The sequence below is a fragment of the Pteropus medius genome, unplaced genomic scaffold (genome assembly GCF_902729225.1).
Source record: "Pteropus medius unplaced genomic scaffold, Ma_sr-lr_union100, whole genome shotgun sequence".
In the NCBI taxonomy this organism is placed as follows: domain Eukaryota; kingdom Metazoa; phylum Chordata; class Mammalia; order Chiroptera; family Pteropodidae; genus Pteropus; species Pteropus medius.
The window spans coordinates 79667-101051 of NW_024341344.1; the positions used below are offsets into that span (position 1 = coordinate 79667).

At 33.9% G+C, this 21385-nt stretch overlaps 1 protein-coding gene and 1 pseudogene across 1 annotated transcript in view; one reads left to right on the top strand and one right to left on the bottom strand.

Annotated features, from left to right (window-relative positions):
- Window positions 1–9780: 9780 nt before the first annotated feature.
- On the bottom strand, window positions 9781–11749 carry LOC120592684 (putative elongation factor 1-alpha-like 3; annotated as a pseudogene).
- Window positions 11750–13721: 1972 nt separating this feature from the next.
- SPTA1 (spectrin alpha, erythrocytic 1) overlaps window positions 13722–21385 on the top strand; it is an 80934-nt gene continuing 73270 nt past the window's right edge. The window contains exons 1-6 of the mRNA XM_039850443.1: window positions 13722–13961; window positions 15141–15266; window positions 16899–17039; window positions 17840–17986; window positions 20114–20247; window positions 20796–20940. Coding sequence (XP_039706377.1) covers window positions 13725–13961; window positions 15141–15266; window positions 16899–17039; window positions 17840–17986; window positions 20114–20247; window positions 20796–20940 — 930 coding nt within the window. The 5' untranslated portion in view covers window positions 13722–13724. The remainder of the gene's footprint in view (window positions 13962–15140; window positions 15267–16898; window positions 17040–17839; window positions 17987–20113; window positions 20248–20795; window positions 20941–21385) is intronic.

Here is a 21385-nt window from a genome sequence, read left to right on the forward strand (position 1 = left end):
ATGCTTAGAATTTATAAAATTCTTAGATATTACACTCCTAAACTCAGAATTTCTCCTCTTATTTACTAATCTGACCTATTCATTTGCATATCTTCATAGCCTGATACCACTAACAACACTTTTATCACATTTCCTTTATAATATGAGAGTATGTTTACCCAATTATAACTTTCCCATCAGACAAAGGGACTTTGAACTATCTTTGTCTTGGACTTTTGAAAGAACTTGCTCTATATGCAAGAGCAACCTGAATGAAGTAGGAAAGGTATATATTTTGTAATTCTGAATAAAGTCTTACTTACCAACTCTGTTCCAATTGCTGTTCTATGCATTACATATAAAACTATACTCCTAAAAAAGACAGAATTTATTTTACTTATAGATGTGTCGGAGCCAGCCGACGAAGTAATTGAGGGTACCTGAAAGGGGGAGCATGGACTGAGGAAAAGAAAGAAGACAGATAGAACTGCAGGAGGGAGCACAGATTCAAGCTGTCTGTGTCCCCGAGTTTATTTAAAACACACTACTTATAGCATCACAATGAGAAAACAGCAGTCAAGACCCAAGGTCAGCCAAATTACTCATCCTGCAAAACAATGAAGTTCTCACAACTCCCTTCTTGGAAAACACTGAGTGTTTAAAATAGTTTAGTGCCACTTATCTCAAAGCTTGCCAAGTTAGCTCAACTCCCAACATAGATGTTAGATAATACCTGAATAAAATGTAATTACATATTTAAGAGAATAAGAGGAGATAGGAAGAGAAAAACAGTAAGGTATGGTTAGAGAATAGGGAGTTTGGGGACTGGGTGTGATTAATTTTAAATAGGGTAATTAGGTGTGGCATCCCTCACCAGGTAATATTTGAGTAATGGCCAGAACAAGTCCAAGAAAGAAATTTCTGGGCACATTTCAAGGAAGAATATGCTAGGCAGAGGGAATGGAAGTACAACAGCTATGAGGTAAGGCCATTCCAGGTGGTGTGTGTCTAGAGTAATGGTGGTGGATATGAAGAACTAGATAATGAAGTAAAAAAAAAAAAGATCATTGTGGCACCAGATTACATGAGAACTAAAAGACCGTTGGAGTGAAGTAGGATTTATCTCATTTTGATGTTGAGAATATATTATTGAAAGGGGGCATTGGATGTTATTGCAAAAATCCAGGCAAAGGTTGATGGCTTAGACCAGGGTAGCAGTGCAAATGTTTTAATAAATAGTTCAATTCTGCATATATTATGAAGGTATCACTGACAAATTTGCTTACTGATTGAATGTGGGGTGTGAGAGAGAGGAGACAGGATTGATTTTAAGGAATTTAGCCTAAAGAACTGGAAAAAGGATTCTTCCATTAACTGGTATAAGGCATTTGTTTTATATATCTATTTATTTATTCCCTACTTTGTTCTAAAATATATCAGAGATCAAGTAGTTAAGCATTTTTTCTAACTTCAATTTATCTTTCTTTTTCTCTATGTCATTTGCTTGCTCAATGTAGGATATACCTACCTGGAAAAAAAAAAAAGAAAGAAAGAAAGAAAAAAAAGAAAAGAAACTAAATGTATTGTGCTTATTCCAAGAAAAAGGGAGAAGACAAATTTTCCTCAGTTTTCATAATTAAAGTCAAAGTTGCCATAGTTATGAATCTAAACTGCTCCACCAGAAGCTACTTATCTCTCCACTTTCAATAAAATTCATTTCCATCCATATTTACTGAGCACTTATTAGTGCAAAACATACGGTTAAAACAGAGTATACAAAGTAATTGGAGAAGCAGACATGATATTGTAATATTAGCTATGGTATAGAAAGTGCAAAATTAATTGCTGTGGGAGTATCCCAGAGAGAGTAACTTAATCTAATTAAAATCATTCATGGAAGGCATTATTTGAGCTGAATTCTGATTCTTTTTTTTTGAGCCTGAGAGAGGTTGTTTTAGAGGGGAAAAAAGTAAAGAATATATATATATATATATATATATATATATATATATATATTAAACAAAAAGAAAATGTAAAGGGAAATTTTTCTGCTAATTATAAAAGTGTATTCCTGGGTAACAGAGGCAATTGATTATATAAGTTGAATATCATAATGTAGCTAACTAGAGAAAAATAAAGCAACTTACATATTGGGAACATTGGTTCTTTCTTACTTATCCCTCTCATGCAAGCATATTGCAGAGCACATGGAACATAGAAAGCTCTCACCAAATATTTGAATGAACAAATGAAATATAATAAATGAATTAATTGATTATCCAATTAATTCTCTAAACTAGTTGTCCAGTTTCTCTTTCTCTTTCTCTCATCTATCTCTCATCCATCTCTTATTTATTTATTTGTTTGTTTGTTTGTTTGTTTGTTTGTTTTGCTTAATAGCTGAGAAGATGACAAATAAGAGGTAGACAGCAGCAATTGAACTTATATTTACTGGCTTTTCTCATTTGCACCAAGATGGACACTTATTTTTATACTCTTGCTTCTAATTTACCTATTCATCATCGCTTGGGCCCGTAATGTCTTCTTCTCAATCAAACTGGATTTTTACCTCCACACCTCATGCATTTTTTTTTATCAGTGGCTTCTCCTTCCTGGAGATCTAGTATATCACAATCATCATCCCCAAGATATTCTCCAATCTAGTCAGTGAGCAGAAGACCATTTCTCTGGCTGGTTGTCTTTTGCCTATGTATTTCTTTTATTGTCTTATCATTTCTGTGGTTTTCCTCCTCATTACCTTGACTATGGACAGACATCTAGCCATCTGTAGCCCCTTCCCTTACCCAACAAAAATGACACCTCAGCTTTAAATTCAGTTGACCGTATGTTGTTACTTCTGTGGATTCTTCACACCTCTCCCTGAGATTGCTTGGATTTTGTGGTCCAAATCAAAATAAGAGTATCATCTGCAGCTTTGATCTCATCTTGAACCTGACAAGTATGAACACAAACATAATTGTTTTAATCAAGGTTGTGGGCATCGTACATGCTCTGGAGATCATTGCAAATATAATGCTGTGGTTTTGAGTTACGTTGCAATAATCCTATGTATCTGCTTTGTTGACTTAAACCAAAAAGCCTTTTCTACCTGTGCTTCCCAACTTGCTACTTTCTTAATAGTTTTCAGAAGTGTGGCCTCAACCTATCTGCATTTCTCTGCCAAGTACTCTTTCTTTCTGATCATTAGCCTAGTGTTTATAGTATTATCACTGTTCTCTAACCCAATTACCTATAGTCTAACAAGGAAAGAGATCAAGGAAGCCATAAAAGTACACATGTGCCAATCTACTTCATTCAGACATGATATAAAATAAAATGCATACTCATTAAGTAATTATATTTATATCAATATCTATATTTATAGTTCCAGTGTGTTTGTTGCTGCTGTGTTTATTTTTTCTGTGCATTGATGCTAAGTGGAATGTTTAGCCATTCTATCTCTGTGAACTTAGGAAATGTCCTCAGAGGTCGATTAACCATAGAATCCAAAGAAAATAAGGTGAAGACTCACACAGTTTTCTTCATTTATTCTTTGAATCCAAAGGGAGTCACATAAAATTCTATCTCTGCCATGACAGCCCATGCCCTAACTACTGGAACAGAAATAAACATACTTTTCTCTGTTTCTATGAAACATTTCTTGAGATTCTACTTAGTATGATTTGTATTCTATCTTGCATCATAGTTTACAAGTTTTATATGAGCCTTCTAGTTTGTGAACTCCTTGAAACTAGATATCTTATTTTGTTCATCTTTATATTCCCAGTGCCTATTAAAATTCTTTGCCCATAGAAATGCTCAATATGATTTGCTGAAAGAGTAAATGAGTTAGAGGTAATCTTTGTGTCTTGACAAAATAATAATTTAAACAACAAAAATTATATTATAAAAAACTCAAAACATTTCCTCATTCTTCAAAGAATGGCAGAGGAGGGGTAGATAATGGATAAAAGCAAGATTTTTGGTATATTTGGATATAAAACAATTTTTAGTAATGAAATGAAACCTTGTCACAGATAATTCACTCAAGTTTCTATGACTGGAATACATATAGATGTTAAATGGGATTTTCATTGATATCTTTTGAATCTAGTTCCTTAAATATAAGAATTAAATTTTATAGTTTAGTAATATATATATGTATATAAACTATAAAATTTATATATATAAAAAAATATAAATATATATATTACTAAACTATAAAATTTATATATATATAAAATATATCTATAAAAATATATATATATAAACATATATATATATTACTAAACTATAAAATTTAATTCTTATATTTAAGGAACTAGATTCAAAAGATATCAATGAAAATCCCATTACTATAAAGGAAATAATATATTTAGTCTTAGCACTTGGCTCCTAATCTCCTTTAGTCTAATGAGAAAGAATATTTTTTAGTTAAGCTCTTTTTACCGAGTGGGACCATGTCACTAAACATGCTGTTTTTATAATATTAAGATTAAGCTTATATAGTTTCCTTCAGTATTGCAGTGCTCAGAGATCATTATTTGTGGATGGGAAAATCAAGTAATTTTTTTGAAAGAGAAACAATTATCAAGTTTATTAAATCTTGAACCATAGGTATATCTTTTTAATATCTATTGTATACTGATATATGATGATCGATTTGATAAAAGCACTTATACAATTGCATTTAAATTTAACAAAAAGAATTATTAACTGATGTGAATAATGCTAACCTCATGTATTCCAATTACTTCAAGACATAATTTTATTCTGAATCATTAATTTTTAAAATAAGAATGTAAAGGGCAGAGATCTAATATGAGAAAATCTCTCATAAAATAAGTTCTTACCTTTTAAAGAATATTTGTCAATATATCATTAGAAAATCTAGTTCTCTCATAAAATTTTTTGAGTGCTGAGAGGTTATACAATTGTTTGAGTTGCACACTAGCCATTTTTTACATGAAATACCTTTTTTATTTCAAAGAAAGTTAAAAAAACTATAGATTTTTGGGTCTTAAAAATGTCTTATTTAATAGATATGTTCTCAAACATGATTAAAGTAACTCATTTGAAGAAAATCTGTTGCCAATGATTACATTTGAACTTGCAAATGAAAATAAAAATTTTGGAAAACCAGTCTCCACTATAAAATTAACAACTTCTAAAATTTAAGTAAGATTTTCTAATGATATATTGACAAATATTCTTTAAAAGATAAGAACTTATTTTATGAGAGATTTTCTCATATTAGATCTCTGCCCTTTACATTCTTATTTTAAAAATTAATGATTCAGAATAAAATTATGTCTTGAAGTAATTGGAATACATGAGGTTAGCATTATTCACATCAGTTAATAATTCTTTTTGTTAAATTTAAATGCAAAGTGCTTTTTAAACAACCATCTAAACTGAGTCATATAACAATTCTCTGGAATAGATAGATTCGTCATTACTATCTCCATTATATACTCAATAAAACATAAGAAATTTCCAATGATCTCCTGATTAATAAATGCTGGAATAAAGCCTTCAAATTAGATGCTTCAGGTTAAAAAACAGTGTACCTTCCATTATCTCGAGCTTTCTTTTTATTTCAATTACATAGTCCACTGTATAAAGAAAATATCATGGGTTTTGGGGTTTTTTTATTCAATCTATTATACCAAATAAATAAAACAGAAAAATAATAAAATAAAAATGATAGAGTGAGAGAAGGTAATAGCATGGAAAAATAGAGTTTAATTTTTTATTATAGGTTTAAAAAATTGAATAATACATAATTTTTCAAACAGAGTTAAGATACAACTTTAGAGGATCTGAATTAATGAGTTTTTGTAGATATAATTAACTGCAAAAGTCTTTCTTTTTACTTTTTGAATATTATCTAATATTATTTCCCATTTAGGAGGCAAAAATTAGAGACATTTTAAAATAACTCATTCTGTAGAGACAATGTAATTTTTAAAATAATAAAATAATGAAGATTTCTATTCCATGAAAAAAATTACTTTTACATTAAAACTAAGATATTTTTCTTTGTTGGTAAATAAGTTGAGAAGTTTGGACTCTAAAAATCTATAGTAAACATGTATTTTAGTGATGCAAGTTGAAGAGACTTCAGAATTTTTGGCTATAAAATATCTCTTGGAGTTTCTGAACCTGGGAAAGGAAGATCTGATAACTGAGCAGAGGCTCAGGCAAGCTGGGCAGTGCTGATTAAACTAGTGTGTGAAGACATATCTGCCCAGAGCTGATATCCATGACCAAATACAACAGCCTTCCAATTGCTCCCACACTCGTAAAAGTGAATTAAATTTTCTCTTTAATGAAACTGTCTATAATTAATTAAGACTTCCTCTATAACCTCTCAGCACTCACTTATGTATAGTGAAACATGTTATTTTAAAGATTGAACATGATTCTAAACTCCCGTTGTATCTGTCATACATTCTTTACCTGAGACTCCTCTAATCATGATCTCTTTCATCAGAGCCAATAAACATACCTGCACAACTATAAAAGCGGCAAGAGGTCAGAGACCAAATGTTAAGCCACCAGAGTTTAATATTTTCTCATCATGCCCTTCCATCAATCCAAAGGAGGTACCTTGATACTTGTGCTAATAATGGTAAACAGTGCTCAGATACTGGAAAAACTTTGTCAGTCTAAAAAGACTGAGAAAATAAGACAAGACTAAATTTAAAGAGTAACAGCCAGAGTGCTGTCAGAGAAACTCTTACCATGAGTCTCTCCTAGCAATAATGACTGAAAATTCAAAGAACACTTCTGTTTTAATGTATAAAACCTCTTTCCTGACTGCCTCCTATCACTTCCACACTGCTACTTGCTCTGAAGACTATTGTTCAACTTATCCACTTTATAAAATTAAATTAATTGGGGTGCCATTGGTTAATAAAATTATATAGGTTTCAAGTATGCAATTCGGTAATATGTTATATGTATATTGCATTTTGTGCTCACTGCCCAAACTTTAATTTCTTTTTGTCACTATATATTTGACCCCTTTTACCTCCAACTTTCTCCCTTTCCTCATGGACCACTAGACTATTCCCCATTGCAATGGTTCTCTGTTTGTCTTGTTCATTTTTTGCTTTTAGTTTTATATTCCACATATGAGTGAAATTATATAGCTCTCAACTTTTTCTGTCTGACTTATGTCACTTAGCATGATAATCTCAAGCTCCATCATGTTGTTACAAATGGCAGTATTTCATTTTTTCTTAAGGCTGAGTAAAATTCCATTGTATATATGTACCACATCTTCTTTACCCACTCATCTATCCAAGGACACTTATTGTTTCCATGGTTGGCCACTCTGAATAATACTGTAAGGAAAATGAGGAGCATATATCTTTACATATAAATGTTTTCAAGTTTTATGGGTAGATATTCAGAAGAGAGATTGCTGGGTCATAGGGTAATTCTATACTTAATTTTTTGAGGAACCTCCCTACTATTTTCTATAGTGGCTGTACTAATTCACATTCCCACCAGCAGTGTATGAGAGTTTCTTTTCCCCTACAACCTCTCCAACATTTGTTTTTATTTGCCCTGTTGATGTTATCCATTCTAACAGGTATGTGGCGGTATCTCATTGTAGTTTTGATTTGCATATTCCTAACAGCTAGCAATGTCGAGCATCTTTTCATATGTTTGTTGGCCATTTGTATGTCTTGGGAGAAGTGTCTGTTCAGGTCCTTTGCCTATTTTTAATTGGATTGTTTGTTTTGTTGTTGTTGTTGTTGAGATGTATGAGTTCTTTGTATATTTTGGATATTAGCCTCTTATAAGAGGCATTGTTTGCAAATACCTTCTCGAATTCAGCTGGTTGTTTCTTTGTCTTGTTGATGGTTTCTTTTGCTGTGCAGAAGCTTTTTAGTTTGATATAGTCTCATTCATTTATTTTTGCTTTTAATTCTCTTGACTTTGAGGTCAAATTCATATAATCCTCTCTAAAACCAAGGTCCATAAATTTAGTAATTATATCTTTTTTTATGCAGTTCATTTTGGTATTTGGTGACAGATACCAGTCTAGTTTCATTCTTTTGCACATGGCTCTCCAATTTTCTTAGCACCATTTATTGAAGAGGTTTTCCCTTCTACATTGTATGTTTTTGGCTCCTTTGTCAAAAATTATTTACTCATATATTTGTGGGTTTATTTCTTGGCTCTCAATTTGGTTCCATTTTTTTTGTGTGTCTGTTTTTATTTATTTTATTTTATTTTATTTTATTTTTATTATTATTATTATTTTTACCAGTTCCATGCATGTTCATGCATTGAAAGAATCAACATAGTTAAAATGGCCATATTACCCAAAGCAATATACAGGTTTAATGCACTTGCCATCAAAACCCCAATGGCATTTTTAAAAAAAGAAATAAAACAAAAAGCATCAGACTGGTATGGAATCACAAAAGATCCTGAATAGCCAAAGCCATCCTGTGAAAAAAGAACAAATTCAGAGGTATCACACTGCATGACTTCAAATTATACTACAAAGCAACAATAATCTTATCCACTTTTATTTCATTTAATGATGACCAATCCCGCTGAATGAGCTCTTTTATATTTTTGGCCACAAGGTCATCACATAGTTGGCACTCTTGGTGAGAAGATCTTGAAATATGACAACCAGAAATGTTGAGACACTAAGAAAAGATTGACTAAAATGAGGAGCACAGTGGCATGACGGTCATACTCACATAAATTTGACTCTGTTTAAATACTTACAAACCAAATAGCCTTATAAGAACTTGCGTCTCAGAGACTACCTCTGTTTTCTCATATAAAAATAGAAATGATAATACTTGCTTTGCAAAATCTTCTAAAAAATTAGAAATGAATGTAAACTAATCATGTTGATATATAAATTAAGATATGGTAAATTCTAATTGATGATGGCTCTTAGCTCTCTTATTCTCAACTTCCAGTATTATTTATTTTTTCACTAGAATCTGGATATAATTAACTGTAGCAAGACAGTGCTCAATACTATTTAAGCCTCATTTTATATTCTTTACAAACTACCTCAGCATTTGTAAATGTGAGAATTCATAGTCCAGTAACTAAAAATCTAAAATGTGACATACCAACAAATTTACTGAATATTGATGTAGCTACACAAAATTTTATATACAACACATGAACTTTACTATTATAGAATTTGGCCTTTGTAAACTAGCTTACACAAAGTTAGTCTTTGCTTATCTGTCCTGACCAATAAAATATTGCACCAACAGATCCTCCCACAGCTTTTTACTATGTGAACAGATGATTTCTCCCCTTAAGACAGGTGAAAAAAACCCTAAGTTCCTACTCAGAAAAAAATGTTAACCCAGAATTTTCAAATTCTAGTTTCAGCAGATGTAACACCAGAAATATGTTATGGGCATTTCTTTATTCTTTTACCCGAGTAGTACTATAGTAAGTTACAGTGCTGACCAAAAGAACACACAGTTTCTCATTAAACTTTGTTTTAATGTATCTCAAAATTTTGTGACACATTTTTGGTCAAAGTGTTTCCATTAAAAAGTGCTTATTTTAAAAGCTAATAACTTAAAAACTGCCACACACACACACACACACACACACACACACACAAAACCAAATGGTCCACAAAACATTTTCTTTTCCTTCTGAAGGTTTTATAATGCATTGCAATCATTAACCAGTCTTTTACTCTTAACTTAAATGGCATATTTCAAGACAAACAATTCTGAGACTGTTCTTCAACGAATGATTAACACTGGAGGCAGGTATTGGAGATGATATTCATTTAGCCTTCTGAGCTTTCTGGGCAGACTTGGTGACTTTGCCAACTCCAGCTGCTTCCTTGTCCACTGCTTTGATGACACCCACAGCAATTGTCTCTTTCATGTCACAAGTAGCAAAATGGCCCAGAGCAGAATAGTCAGAGAAGCTCTCAACACACATGAGCTTGCCAGGAACCATATCAACAATGGCAGCATCACCAGATTTTAAAAACTTTGAGCCATCTTCCAGTTTTTTTCCCAAAACAATGATCAACCTTCTCCTTCAGCTCAGCAAATTTGCAAGCAATGTGAGCCATGTGACAATCCTGCAGAGGTGCATATATGACGTTGATTTGGCCTGGGTTGTTCAGGATAATCACCTGAGACATGGAGCCAGCTGCTTCCATTGGTGGGTAATTTTTGTTGTCACCAGCCACATTGCCATAATAAATATCTTTGACACATTCTCGACATTGAAGCCCACACATTGTTACCAAAAAGAGTTTCACTCAAAGCTTCATGGTGTATTTGATTTCGATAGAATTTAGTTTAATTGTAACATTGACTGGAACAAAGATAACCACCATTCTAGGTTTGAGAACACGTGTCTCTACTCAGTCCACAGGGACAGTACCAATACTACCAATTTGTAAACATCCCGGAGTGGAAGAAGTAAAGGCTTGTCAGTTGGATGAGTTGGTGGCAGGATGCAGTCCAGAGCTTCAAGCAGTGTGATTCCACTGACATCATCAACTTTACAAGTGATTTTCCATCTCTTGAACGACGGTATGTTAGCACTTGGCTCCAGGATGTTGTCAACATTTTAAACAGAAATTAGCACAAATGGTGACTTTGTTATTGATTTTCTTGTATCACTTCTGGCTGTAGGGTGACTCAGTGTAATTATTTTCTTAACATCAACAGTTAGTTGTTTCACACCAGTGTGTAAGCCAGAAGGGCATGCTCACAGTTCTGCCCATTCTTGGAGATACATGCTTCAAATTCACCAGCACCTGCAGCAACAATCAGGACGGCACGGTCAGCCTGAGATGTACTTGTAATCATGGTTTTGATAAAGTCTCTGTGTCTCAGGGCATACATGACAGTCACATAATACTTGCTGGTCTCGAATTTTTGCAGAGAGATATCAGTGGTGATACCATGCTGACATTCAGCTTTCAGTTTATCCAAGACTCAATCATACTTGAAAGAACCCTTCTCCATGTTAGCAGCACCCTTCTCAACTTTTTATATGGCTATTTTGTCAATCCCACCACATTTGTGGATCAGATGACCAGTTGAGGTAGACTTGCCAGAATTCACATGTCTAATGATGATGATATTAATATGAGTCTTCCTTTCCCATTTTTGGCTTAGATTTAGTGGTGGTTTTCATGACACCTGTGTTCTGGCAGTAAATTCATTGTGAAAAAGGTTCTTCTTATATTTTAAATAAAGATTAAAAATATCACCTCCCCACCCCAACTCCAACCAGAGGTTCCTTGGTGCATGTGATAGAACGTATTCTTTAAAATTTTTCTTCTTGCCTTTCATACCCAGATTTGATTTGAATATAATGAAACTATATGGAAACTATATGGAAAAGTAAAGTAGTACCAGACTTTCTAGAAGAGAATTTTAAAGTTCTCTGTTTTTTTTTTTTCAGCGGGGGGGCGGGGGGAGTGAGGAGATGAAATGACTCAAGAACGAAGAAACCAGAAATATAGAATCTTGATTACTCTAGTAGACCATGAAAGCTAGATCATTCTAATTGGATTTCCACTGGAATGATGTTTTGCATGGATAGTCCCACTGCTTTATAGGAGGTTTTGAAACCATCCCACTACTTTTTTGTTTGTTTGTTTCATTTTTGTAAAGTTGCCCAAAATAATTATGTCTTTGGAAAATTTTTGTAAAGTTCCCCAAAAGAATTATGCCTTTTCTCTACATTAAAAATAGTACATAAAATAGGATGACTTTTACCTCATATTTTATAACCCAGTCTCATTTTCAAATACTTTGCGACCATTAGTCTGTCAAATGAGGTATTCTAATTTTTGCTTTATCAAATACAAATAAACATACAAATCTTACTTCTTTTTTTCCCTTCCATTTAAATTATTAAGGATACAGCTAAATCAGATTTTTAAAAATTCAATATTTGAGGCTAGGAATAAAATTTTCTTCCAATTTAGGCAAAGGTTGTATAGCAAGAATTAAGATATCTTATTGAGTTAAAGGCTATTAAAAATCTACAGTTGGGTTTTGCTGAAGTTGTTGAGTTGTATTCCTAGAGACAGAATGGAACAGAACCTATATATGCCCTGAGTTCTTATAATTCTGCACAGAGTCTGAAGAATGGACAACACAAAATTTCTTCTTGATTTATGATTCTCAGTCATACAATCTAAAACTAATCAAAGAAACAAAACACAGTCTTAACACAGCCTCTTTATTTTACATTTATAATTGCTTTTTCTTTCTAATTTTTCATTTCAATATCTTGGTTCCATTTTTTTTTTTAATGCAGTCCTACTGAGAAACTTTGAGAGCCACAGTCCTCCAAAAACGGCTGAGTCATTAGGCATCTGTGAAAGTTAGCAGCTGCCTCAGCTAAATCTGTCTCCTGGAGATAATGTAGGTTGTAGCTGGCGGGATTCTGTGTCCAAGCCAGAGGATTTTTTTTTTTTCTCTGCCACATATGTAATGTTTCTCTATTACTATCTGAATTAGACTAGATAATTCCATGTGAATTGTCTTTCTTTCTCTCTCTTCTTCTTTGCCTCTCTCTCTCTTGGATACATTTTATCTTGCCAGGTTTTAGACCTTTGGGAAAAGTAGAACAAGAAAATTGTGAGTATAAAATTCTTTACAGTACAATTTCTCCCTAAGATACTTAAGAAAACTATCTCCTTTGAATTTTCTGTACTATCTGTGACAGGTGGATTAAGAATTGTTCTTCACTCTTAAGAACCAGAGAAATTAAATGCTAATTATCTTTTTTTGTGTGTGTGTGAATGTCTCACTTTAAACAATGACTTTGAGCTTGAGGCTATATACAGCACTAAAATTTATCATGACCTGTTCATATGAGTTCACAGAGAGAACAACTAAGTAACTTAAAACAAAATAATGATTTGAGTCTCCATAAAATGATTTAATTCTATAGCCAACCTAGTAAAGGTCACCCACAGAATAGTAATTATATTTAGAAAGGGTATTAAAATTTGAACTTTATATTGAATATTCTGGCTGAGAAAAGCTAAAGAAAACTGCCTGTATCCAGATGAATGATGGTAAGCTCTATGGAGATTTTGGATTGTTTGAGAGTGCGATGTTTTCTATTTCAAAAGCCAATTACTGAGATAGTAATAATTTGAAATTTTAGATTGGTTACGCAATGATTTGTAGTGCTTGTGAATTAAGCAAATAAAAAGAGTAAACTTTTGATTTATAGTGCTTGTGAATTAAGCAAACAAAAAGAGTAAAGAATATATGAGTAAGAAGAAAACATTTTTAAATGTTTGTATATATCATTGAACAAATAATTGCAGGCTATCGTTTTGAGTTCAGAATGATCAGTACTTTTCAACACGTTAGCCTTTTAAAGCTTTTTAAAATCATATTTTATCTATCTGAAACTCAGTGATTTCGCTAATTTAGACCTAACTTGCATCAACAGTCCAAATTAATACTATTTATAAAAAGATAAATGTTGGTAGAAGTTTATATCAAGAATTGGAAAAGTGTTCTAACTAATCAAGAATGATTAGCCTAAATAGTAGTTGTATATGGTTAAAATTACATAAATATACTATAGCTCTTTTAACAATAGGTTTTTATAGGCTTAAATGTACCTAAACGTAAGTCCGACATTAGTATATGCCTTGGGACATGTAAAATGGACAGTATACTGGAAATTTGAGAACCAGAAAGAGATAGAAGCTTTTTAACTTGCAGGCTATGGAGAGTGGTGGACCAAAGGTGCTGGAAACAGCAGAAGAGATCCAGGAGAGGCGTCAGGAGGTGTTGACTCGGTATCAGAGGTTCAAGGAGTTGGTTGCCGAGAGGGGCCAGAAACTTGAAGATTCCTATCACTACCAGGTTTTCCGACGGGATGCAGATGACCTGGAGAAGTGGATCTTGGAGAAACTCAAGATTGCAGAAGATAAGAGCTATGAAGACCCAACTAACATACAGGTCATTCAGTTCCACTGAGTTCCCCACAGCAGACCTTAAGATCTCTAGAAAGGGAAACATTCTTGTAATATAAGTGTATATCTGTTTAACTGCAGGAATATGATGTAATAGAAAGATTAGACTACATATTAGGGACAGTAATTTTGCCTTTAAATAGCCTATACCTTCATCTTCTTAAGCCCGTGTATTATTAACAAAGGAAATTAATTCCAGGTAGCGTTCTATGACTATAATATTCATCCAATATTAAACTCTGGGCAAAACAGTGACTGAGAGTTCAAAGAATTTTTTCATATGATTTCAATATTTTGTGACATTAAGGATGGAATTGAGGTGAAGAGGCATCAGTGCTTCTGAAACAATTGATTTCCACTCTCTTCAGAAACACATGAGTTAATTAGGATTTTACTTTTTTTTTTTTCTCAAATGTTTAGTCATGCCCCTTGTTAAGTTCAAATAAGAGGTCTCAGGAGAAGTTTGATGGAAGTTCCCACCCTTACCTGTACTATATAGCATGTGGCATAGCCATGATCAGAAGAAAGGTTTACGTGCAATCAGTACTGGAAAGGGAGCACTTGGAATAAGAACAAAGTGATATTTATTAAATGTATCAATTTATATATGACAACAATAACATAATCTTGCATGTAAAAACTTAATTTTTCAAAAGATATTATTGTAATGACCATCTTCCTCATTGTTCTTTATTGCACATAATTTTTCTTTTCTGACAAGAAATGTCTCTTTTTTGAAGAGGAAAACCTCCATTACGTTCTTTCATTTCCACAGAAGACAACTAAGACTTTAAAATAATGAATTATTTATTGGAGATGTTCCAAAGGCAGTGGAGAAAGGAAAAATACCTATCTCGATGGTCACTGAATTTGAGCCTGGGACTCTTTGAAAACCTTTGTAAGATGGTTCTCTCTTAGAGTGACCATTTCTTTTAGGATGTGACTCCTTCAGCTATGATCTTAGGTTATTACTTAATCCAGGCTAGGCAACAAGCAATTCTTCCTTGAAATTTCAATATTTCAAATATTTTGTGACATTAAGGATGGAATTGAGGTGAAGAGACATCAGTGCTTCTGAAACAATTTTTAATTTTTCATTTCAATATCTCTATAATCCAGGGAGATTCGGTTTCATTAACTATAAACTTTTATTTCTAAACTTCAGGGGAAATATCAGAAACATGAATCCTTCGAAGCAGAGGTGCAAGCAAAATCAAGGGTTATTCCTGAGCTGGAAGAAATCAGCAAAGTCCGATTTGCTGAGGGACATTTTGCCCATGAGGATACCAAGGTATGGTTCTTGAAGACAAGTTTCTAATTGTTGATTATGTTATTAGGGTTTTAAGTGATTATACTGGGTATAAACCTTGATGTAGCTGACTTGGAATTAGGGTTCCTGACTCTTATCTTTTCCTAGGGCTGAAGCAAGAAAAATGATGAGATGCCCTTGTGTTTCTTGGAGTGGGGAGAAAAGCTATAATACAAAACCTGTCATAGATGGCATCACATTCCTCCTTATGCCACTGCAGAATAAATTAACTCAAGATCAAGCCCACTTCAATCTGGTTCTACATTTCCCAGATGAATTGCTTTCCCAAATGTCCTAATTATTTCTTCTAACCTCAGAATCCTTGTCCCTTAAACTCTTCAAATAAGGAATGCTCTGCATGTGAATCTTCTCTGAAATCTTTCTCCCTTTGTCTAAAACGCCTCTTTCTCTTCACAGCCCACATGCTATGACCACTATTGTAGATCTCAAACCCTCCTGGACATTTTGAAAAACTCCTAAAATTCTTCATCTTCAGAAAATCTTTCCTGAACACTAAACACTGAAGAGCACCACCGCTTGGAACTCACTACTTAATGTATCTGCTCTTTTCTACCTTTATGTGCTCTTCCAACATGCTTTTGTTGATATAGTCATTTCAGAATCTTTTTTGTATAAATGTTTTTTTACTGTTTATATTTTTAATTATTAAAATTTTATATTACATATTTAAAATTGGGGCTGGTCTTTTCATGTTTAGTAAATTCTATCTCATTTTATTCTCAACAAAATATAGTCAGGGAACACAGACATTAACTAGAATAGAATCTTATTAGAAAGAAGAATCCAAACAAGAAAATCTCAAAACTTATTTATTGATATAAATTATAAATCATTTTTGTATTATTCATAGTTTTGCATGATACATTAATTAAAATATTTGAGAAATGTTTGAAACACCTTTACATCTAATCAGAATCATGAGGGCTATGTCAGATTGTATTATGCAGGATTCAGAGACAAATGTGGTCTACATGCTACCTTGAGCAATGGAGTAGTAGAAAGACAAGATTTTTGAAGACATGACATAGATAATAACTTCAATTTTACAAGATATTTACCACATGATCTTCAAGCTAACCTGGCTTCAAATCTTCAACTATATAGTCTCAGAATCCTCTTATTGCTTTAGTGCCATTGATTTTTTTTTTTCTTGTGCATAAGCCAGCCAAATTGTAGTTCTTGTATTTTCTGGTGAACAGTTCATGCTGTTTCTTCTATGACTTTGTCAGTGTTTAGTACACCCTCTGCTCATTAACTATCTGTCAAAATTCTACCAGTTTCTCAAGCTCCAGTTCAAATAAATACTCTTACATGAATCCTTACTCTGTCTTATCTTAGTGTTTATAATTATTTTATTCTCTAAAACCCCTAAGCATTTCTAAAAAAATTAACCTTATGGAAGATAATATCTGGCTTGGTTTAATAGCGATTACCATATATATTCTATTTTCTCTTTTAAGTATTTGTTGAGCTATTAATGTGCAAGTGAAAGGGAGGAAACATTTTATCTAGGTCCCTCTGTACATAAGTCTCTGAGTCTGCACCTACTCCACAACCTCTGTGAATGAGTGGTTTTGCCTCTCCTACACTAAGGTCCATCTGGAGGAACTGCGCCACCTGTGGGACCTGCTGCTAGAGTTGACTCGGGAGAAGGGGACCCTGCTGCTGCAAGCCTTGAAGCTCCAGCAGTACTTACAGGAGTGTGCCGACATCTTGGAGTGGATTGGAGACAAGGTATAGGATAAAACAGTATGCATAAGACTTTATACCTCTCCATCCTAGGCATAAAGAAGTCAGAATGTCTGTTCCGGGAATTTGTTCCTTGAAAAAGGGAGGAATTTTGGCAAAGATTTAGTGATATTCTAGAGGTGGTTAACACTGGGTGGGGGAGGAGAGTAAATCTACGTATATGAATATGAAGAAGGCAAGATTTATACCCAAACTGTGCATTGAAAGATGATCAGGTCTTGTCCCTCTTTTACCTTCCATGATCCTCAACTGCCTCCTTCTATATTTTTGCTCTTACTTCAGGTCCAGGCTGAGACTATTGCCAGCTCTTTCCCTAGCCCCTTGTATCTCAATGCCTATAATTATGGAGATTCCTATTTTTTTACGTATTTAACAAATAATACTATAGCTGGGACTGAAGATTTACACAAGCAAGTGCTTAGCACAATGACTTTGTAGATTTTCAGTATGTTGAATTGAGTAGAACCAGGATGAATTTATTTTTATGTTCCAAATTTATGTTTTATGTTACAAAACATAAAGGTTGTTTCCATTGGTTCTGGCCAACAATACCCCTTATTCTTTAATGGATTAAGGATTACCCCAAAAGGCACCATTCCCTGGGCCAGGGTACCACCTCAGAAAATACACTCTTGCTTCTGGCTCTTTTCAGAAGTGGTTCCCCAGGCTCTACCTGTATTTCCTTCTGAGCTATCTTAGGAAGGCAGACAGGGATTTGAGACATTTTATCTGAAGAAATTTCTAAATCTTTGCTGGTGACTCAATAGACTATTCTGTGTCTACAGGAGGCCATAGTGACATCAGTAGAACTGGGTGAGGACTGGGAGCGCACAGAAGTTCTGCATAAGAAGTTTGAAGAGTTCCAAGTGGATCTGGCAGCTCGGAAGGGGAGAGTGGATAGAGTAAACCAATATGCCAATCAATGTGCTGAGGTGAGGAAAGGAGCAAAAAGGTTCATCCAGGGAAATTGTTCTGATCTTCAAGAAGAACTTCTAGCTATTAGTAGGTGGAAAATAAGGGATGTAGGACATTGTGAAAACAAACAAACAAACAAACAAACAGACAGACAAACAAAAAAGAGATGGATGCATATTCCTGGATTAACATGCCCAAAGTAGTTTCTTCTGCTTTCTGGATCCATTCTTTGCCAGTTCATGGAAATGCAGGTGTGAATGAATGTGTGTGTGTGTGTGTGTGTGTAAAGGAATTAAATGCACAATGAAGTAACTCTTGAACTGTGCACTACACTAATTACTCATATTTATACAGCACTCCTTTTTCATGAAGAAGAATCAGAATAAAATAGCAAAGAATATAAAATAATGGTTGGCTATCATAATATATATAGTATCATTATACATAATTTTTATGTGAGAGGAGGAGAAAGGAAGCAGATTTAACTTTAGTTACTCAAGAATATGCTTAAACAAAGTTTTTAATACCTGAAGAGACAAATACTCAGTGTGTGGATAAATAACCCGATTATGTGCAAGAAAACTAGGAAATGAATCTGATTTTATGTGTATATAAAAACACTAGTAACTCCTACAGTTGGCTCTTATGTTTTACCATTTAGTATTTCATTTTCACTACAGTTCTATAATGAGACTATTTTTCTGAGTTAATAGAACCAAGATTTCACAATGAATCAGTACTGATGTAGGGAAAATAATGTGTTTCTTTATTTTTTTCCAGGCTATATTTCAAACAGTTTCAAAATTTTCTCTGTCTACTATCTTTCACTTGTAGAAAATTTTCAGTTATCTATTGCTATCTAACAAACTGCCACAAAACTTAAAACAACAAACATTTTTTTTTTCATAATTCAGTGAGTCAGATTCACTGATTCATCATTCAATGATTCAGCTGCTCATTTTGGCAGTTCTCCTGATGATTTGGTGATCATTTCACCTGGTATTTTTAAGTGCCTGTAGTTATTTGGTGGCTCAGTTGAGGTAGAGGATCTAAAATGGCCTTGCTCCCATGTCAAAGATATGGGGCCTTGGCAAAGATAACGAAGGCTTTCTCCACATGGTCTCCTTATATTTCATTAGCCTATGATTTTTTTTTTTTTATGTGTTAGTGTTTCACGAAGGCATTGAACAGAAGCTGAAATGCCTCTTAAGGCCTAAGTGCTGGAGTTAATAGACTATTGTTTCTGTCACATTTTATTGCTAAGGCAGTCACAGGCCAACTTTGATCCAAAGCATGAGGAAATAGACTCCATCTTTTAGAAGGAGACTCTCATGGTAAAATAATATCGCCATTTTTTTTCCTGCCAACCATAGGAAGAGTTAATTCAACACAGAGTTTCTCTCTTGCTCTTTCGAAGTGGGGCTCACATAGCAACAATACAAAAAATCATACCCTCAGAAAGGAGAACGAAGAAAATTCTCTCTGAAGAAGCTTTGGAATGTAAATGTAAATGGAAAGAAACAGGAACAGAAGGACTATGCAGTCTCGGACATATGGGAACTACTCAAATTTTCCAAGTATCAAAATAGTCTGATGCTTCTAGGTTAATCTGGTATTCATAAATCTCATTGCTTTGGATAGCTTACAAAAATGTATGAACTTTCCTACAAAGTTAAATATGTGTGCATTTGTGTATAATTCTGGGTGAAGGAAAATTGTTCTTATAGATTCTCAAAGGTGTCAGGACCTCAAAAGAGTTAAGAACCACAGTATTTTGGAAAATTAAATCATATTTCACAAAGGGAATTTTTTCTTCTTTTTTTTGTTGTTTCTAGGACTTTCAAGGGATTTAGCAGGAATAAACAAGATGTTCTGAAAGAAAACATCATGTTTAGGCAAAGAGTGTTAGTAGGCTAGACCAGTGCTGTGGAAAAAAGATACAATATTTTTTTGTAGGTTGGTTTTCTAGATTTTGGTAATGTAGAAGAGGTTAGAGCTAGGGATCAGGGCAAAAGTGAATTTCAATATCTGGCTGTCTGGCCATTTTTCACTTCTAACAATATATAAACCAGTCTGAAATAAAGTGTTTCAATAATGGAATAATCTCACCCCTGCATAACTCCATAATTTTCTTCCTCTCAAAGGAGAACCACCCTGAGCTGCCTTTGATTAAGTTAAAGCAGCATGAGGTAAATGTCTCCTGGGAGCGTCTCCATGGTCTGGCTCTCCAGAGACAGAGGACACTGTCCAATGCTGCAGACCTCCAGAGATTCAAAAGGTATGAATCTGGGCACTGCATTATAGGAAATTCTTCAATAGCATTGTTTTTAACTTGTGTTAGCATCTGTGTACTATTAGCAATTAGTGGCTGATACCTCAAACCAAAGAAAATTGTGTGCTTGCCTTTAAGGCAACAAGGGAAAGGGTAGTTAAAAACAAAAACAAAAAACTGTTACCCACTCTATATCCAAGTTGTGGTGATTGGAACCCAAAGCAGTAAAAATAGCACTGGTAAATTAGTGGTGGAAGTTCTGCAGAGGCAAAAAAGCAGATTAAGAATTGGAGTTGGGAAAAAGAAAGAAATTCACTAAGAGTTGGCCCAGATATGGGAGATATATCTGGAGGCTGAATTGTCAGGATGCCTAGGTCTCTATATATTAATGGAAAACATTAAAAGCAAGAACTTTTTACATTACTTTTTGCTAGAGTATAGGAAGACAGGGAAATTTCTAATTGAATGAACTAGACTGGGCCTTCCTGTGGGCTCTGTTTGCCCTGGAATACCTTCCATCTTCTTTTGCTGGAGCTCATGTGAATGTCTGGCAGGGATGTGACTGAAGCTATTCAGTGGATCAAGGAGAAAGAGCCTCAACTAACCTCTGAGGACTATGGAAAAGACCTTGTTAGCTCTGAGGCACTGTTTCACAGTCACAAGGGATTTGAGAGAAATCTTGCAGTCATGGATGACAAGGTAAGCCACGTTTGGAGGAATGTCTGGAAGAGATATTTGATGATTATCTTGCCTCCAAATTCACTATTTCAATGAAGTAGAAATTCTGTGGCCCTTGAACATAACTCTTCTTTTTGGTTCATAACTTATATGTGAATATTAGGTAATTTTTATTTTTTAAAATTATTTATATGTAAATATACATCTATTTTTTTTTTATGTGTTTTATGTGCCTCTGAGTTGACTCCTTCTCCTGGAGACCCTGTGAATAAATGAGTGATGTCCATAATGGCATGTCCTCAATAGCTCTGATCATCTCCTGTAGACTCATGCTTACGGTTTCTTTTATGGAATTAATCTACCTCATATTTGGTCTTCCTCTTTTCCTGCTGCCTTCTACTTTCTCAGCAATATTGTATTTTCCAAAGAACCCTGTCTTCTAATGATGTGCCCAAAGTAAGATACT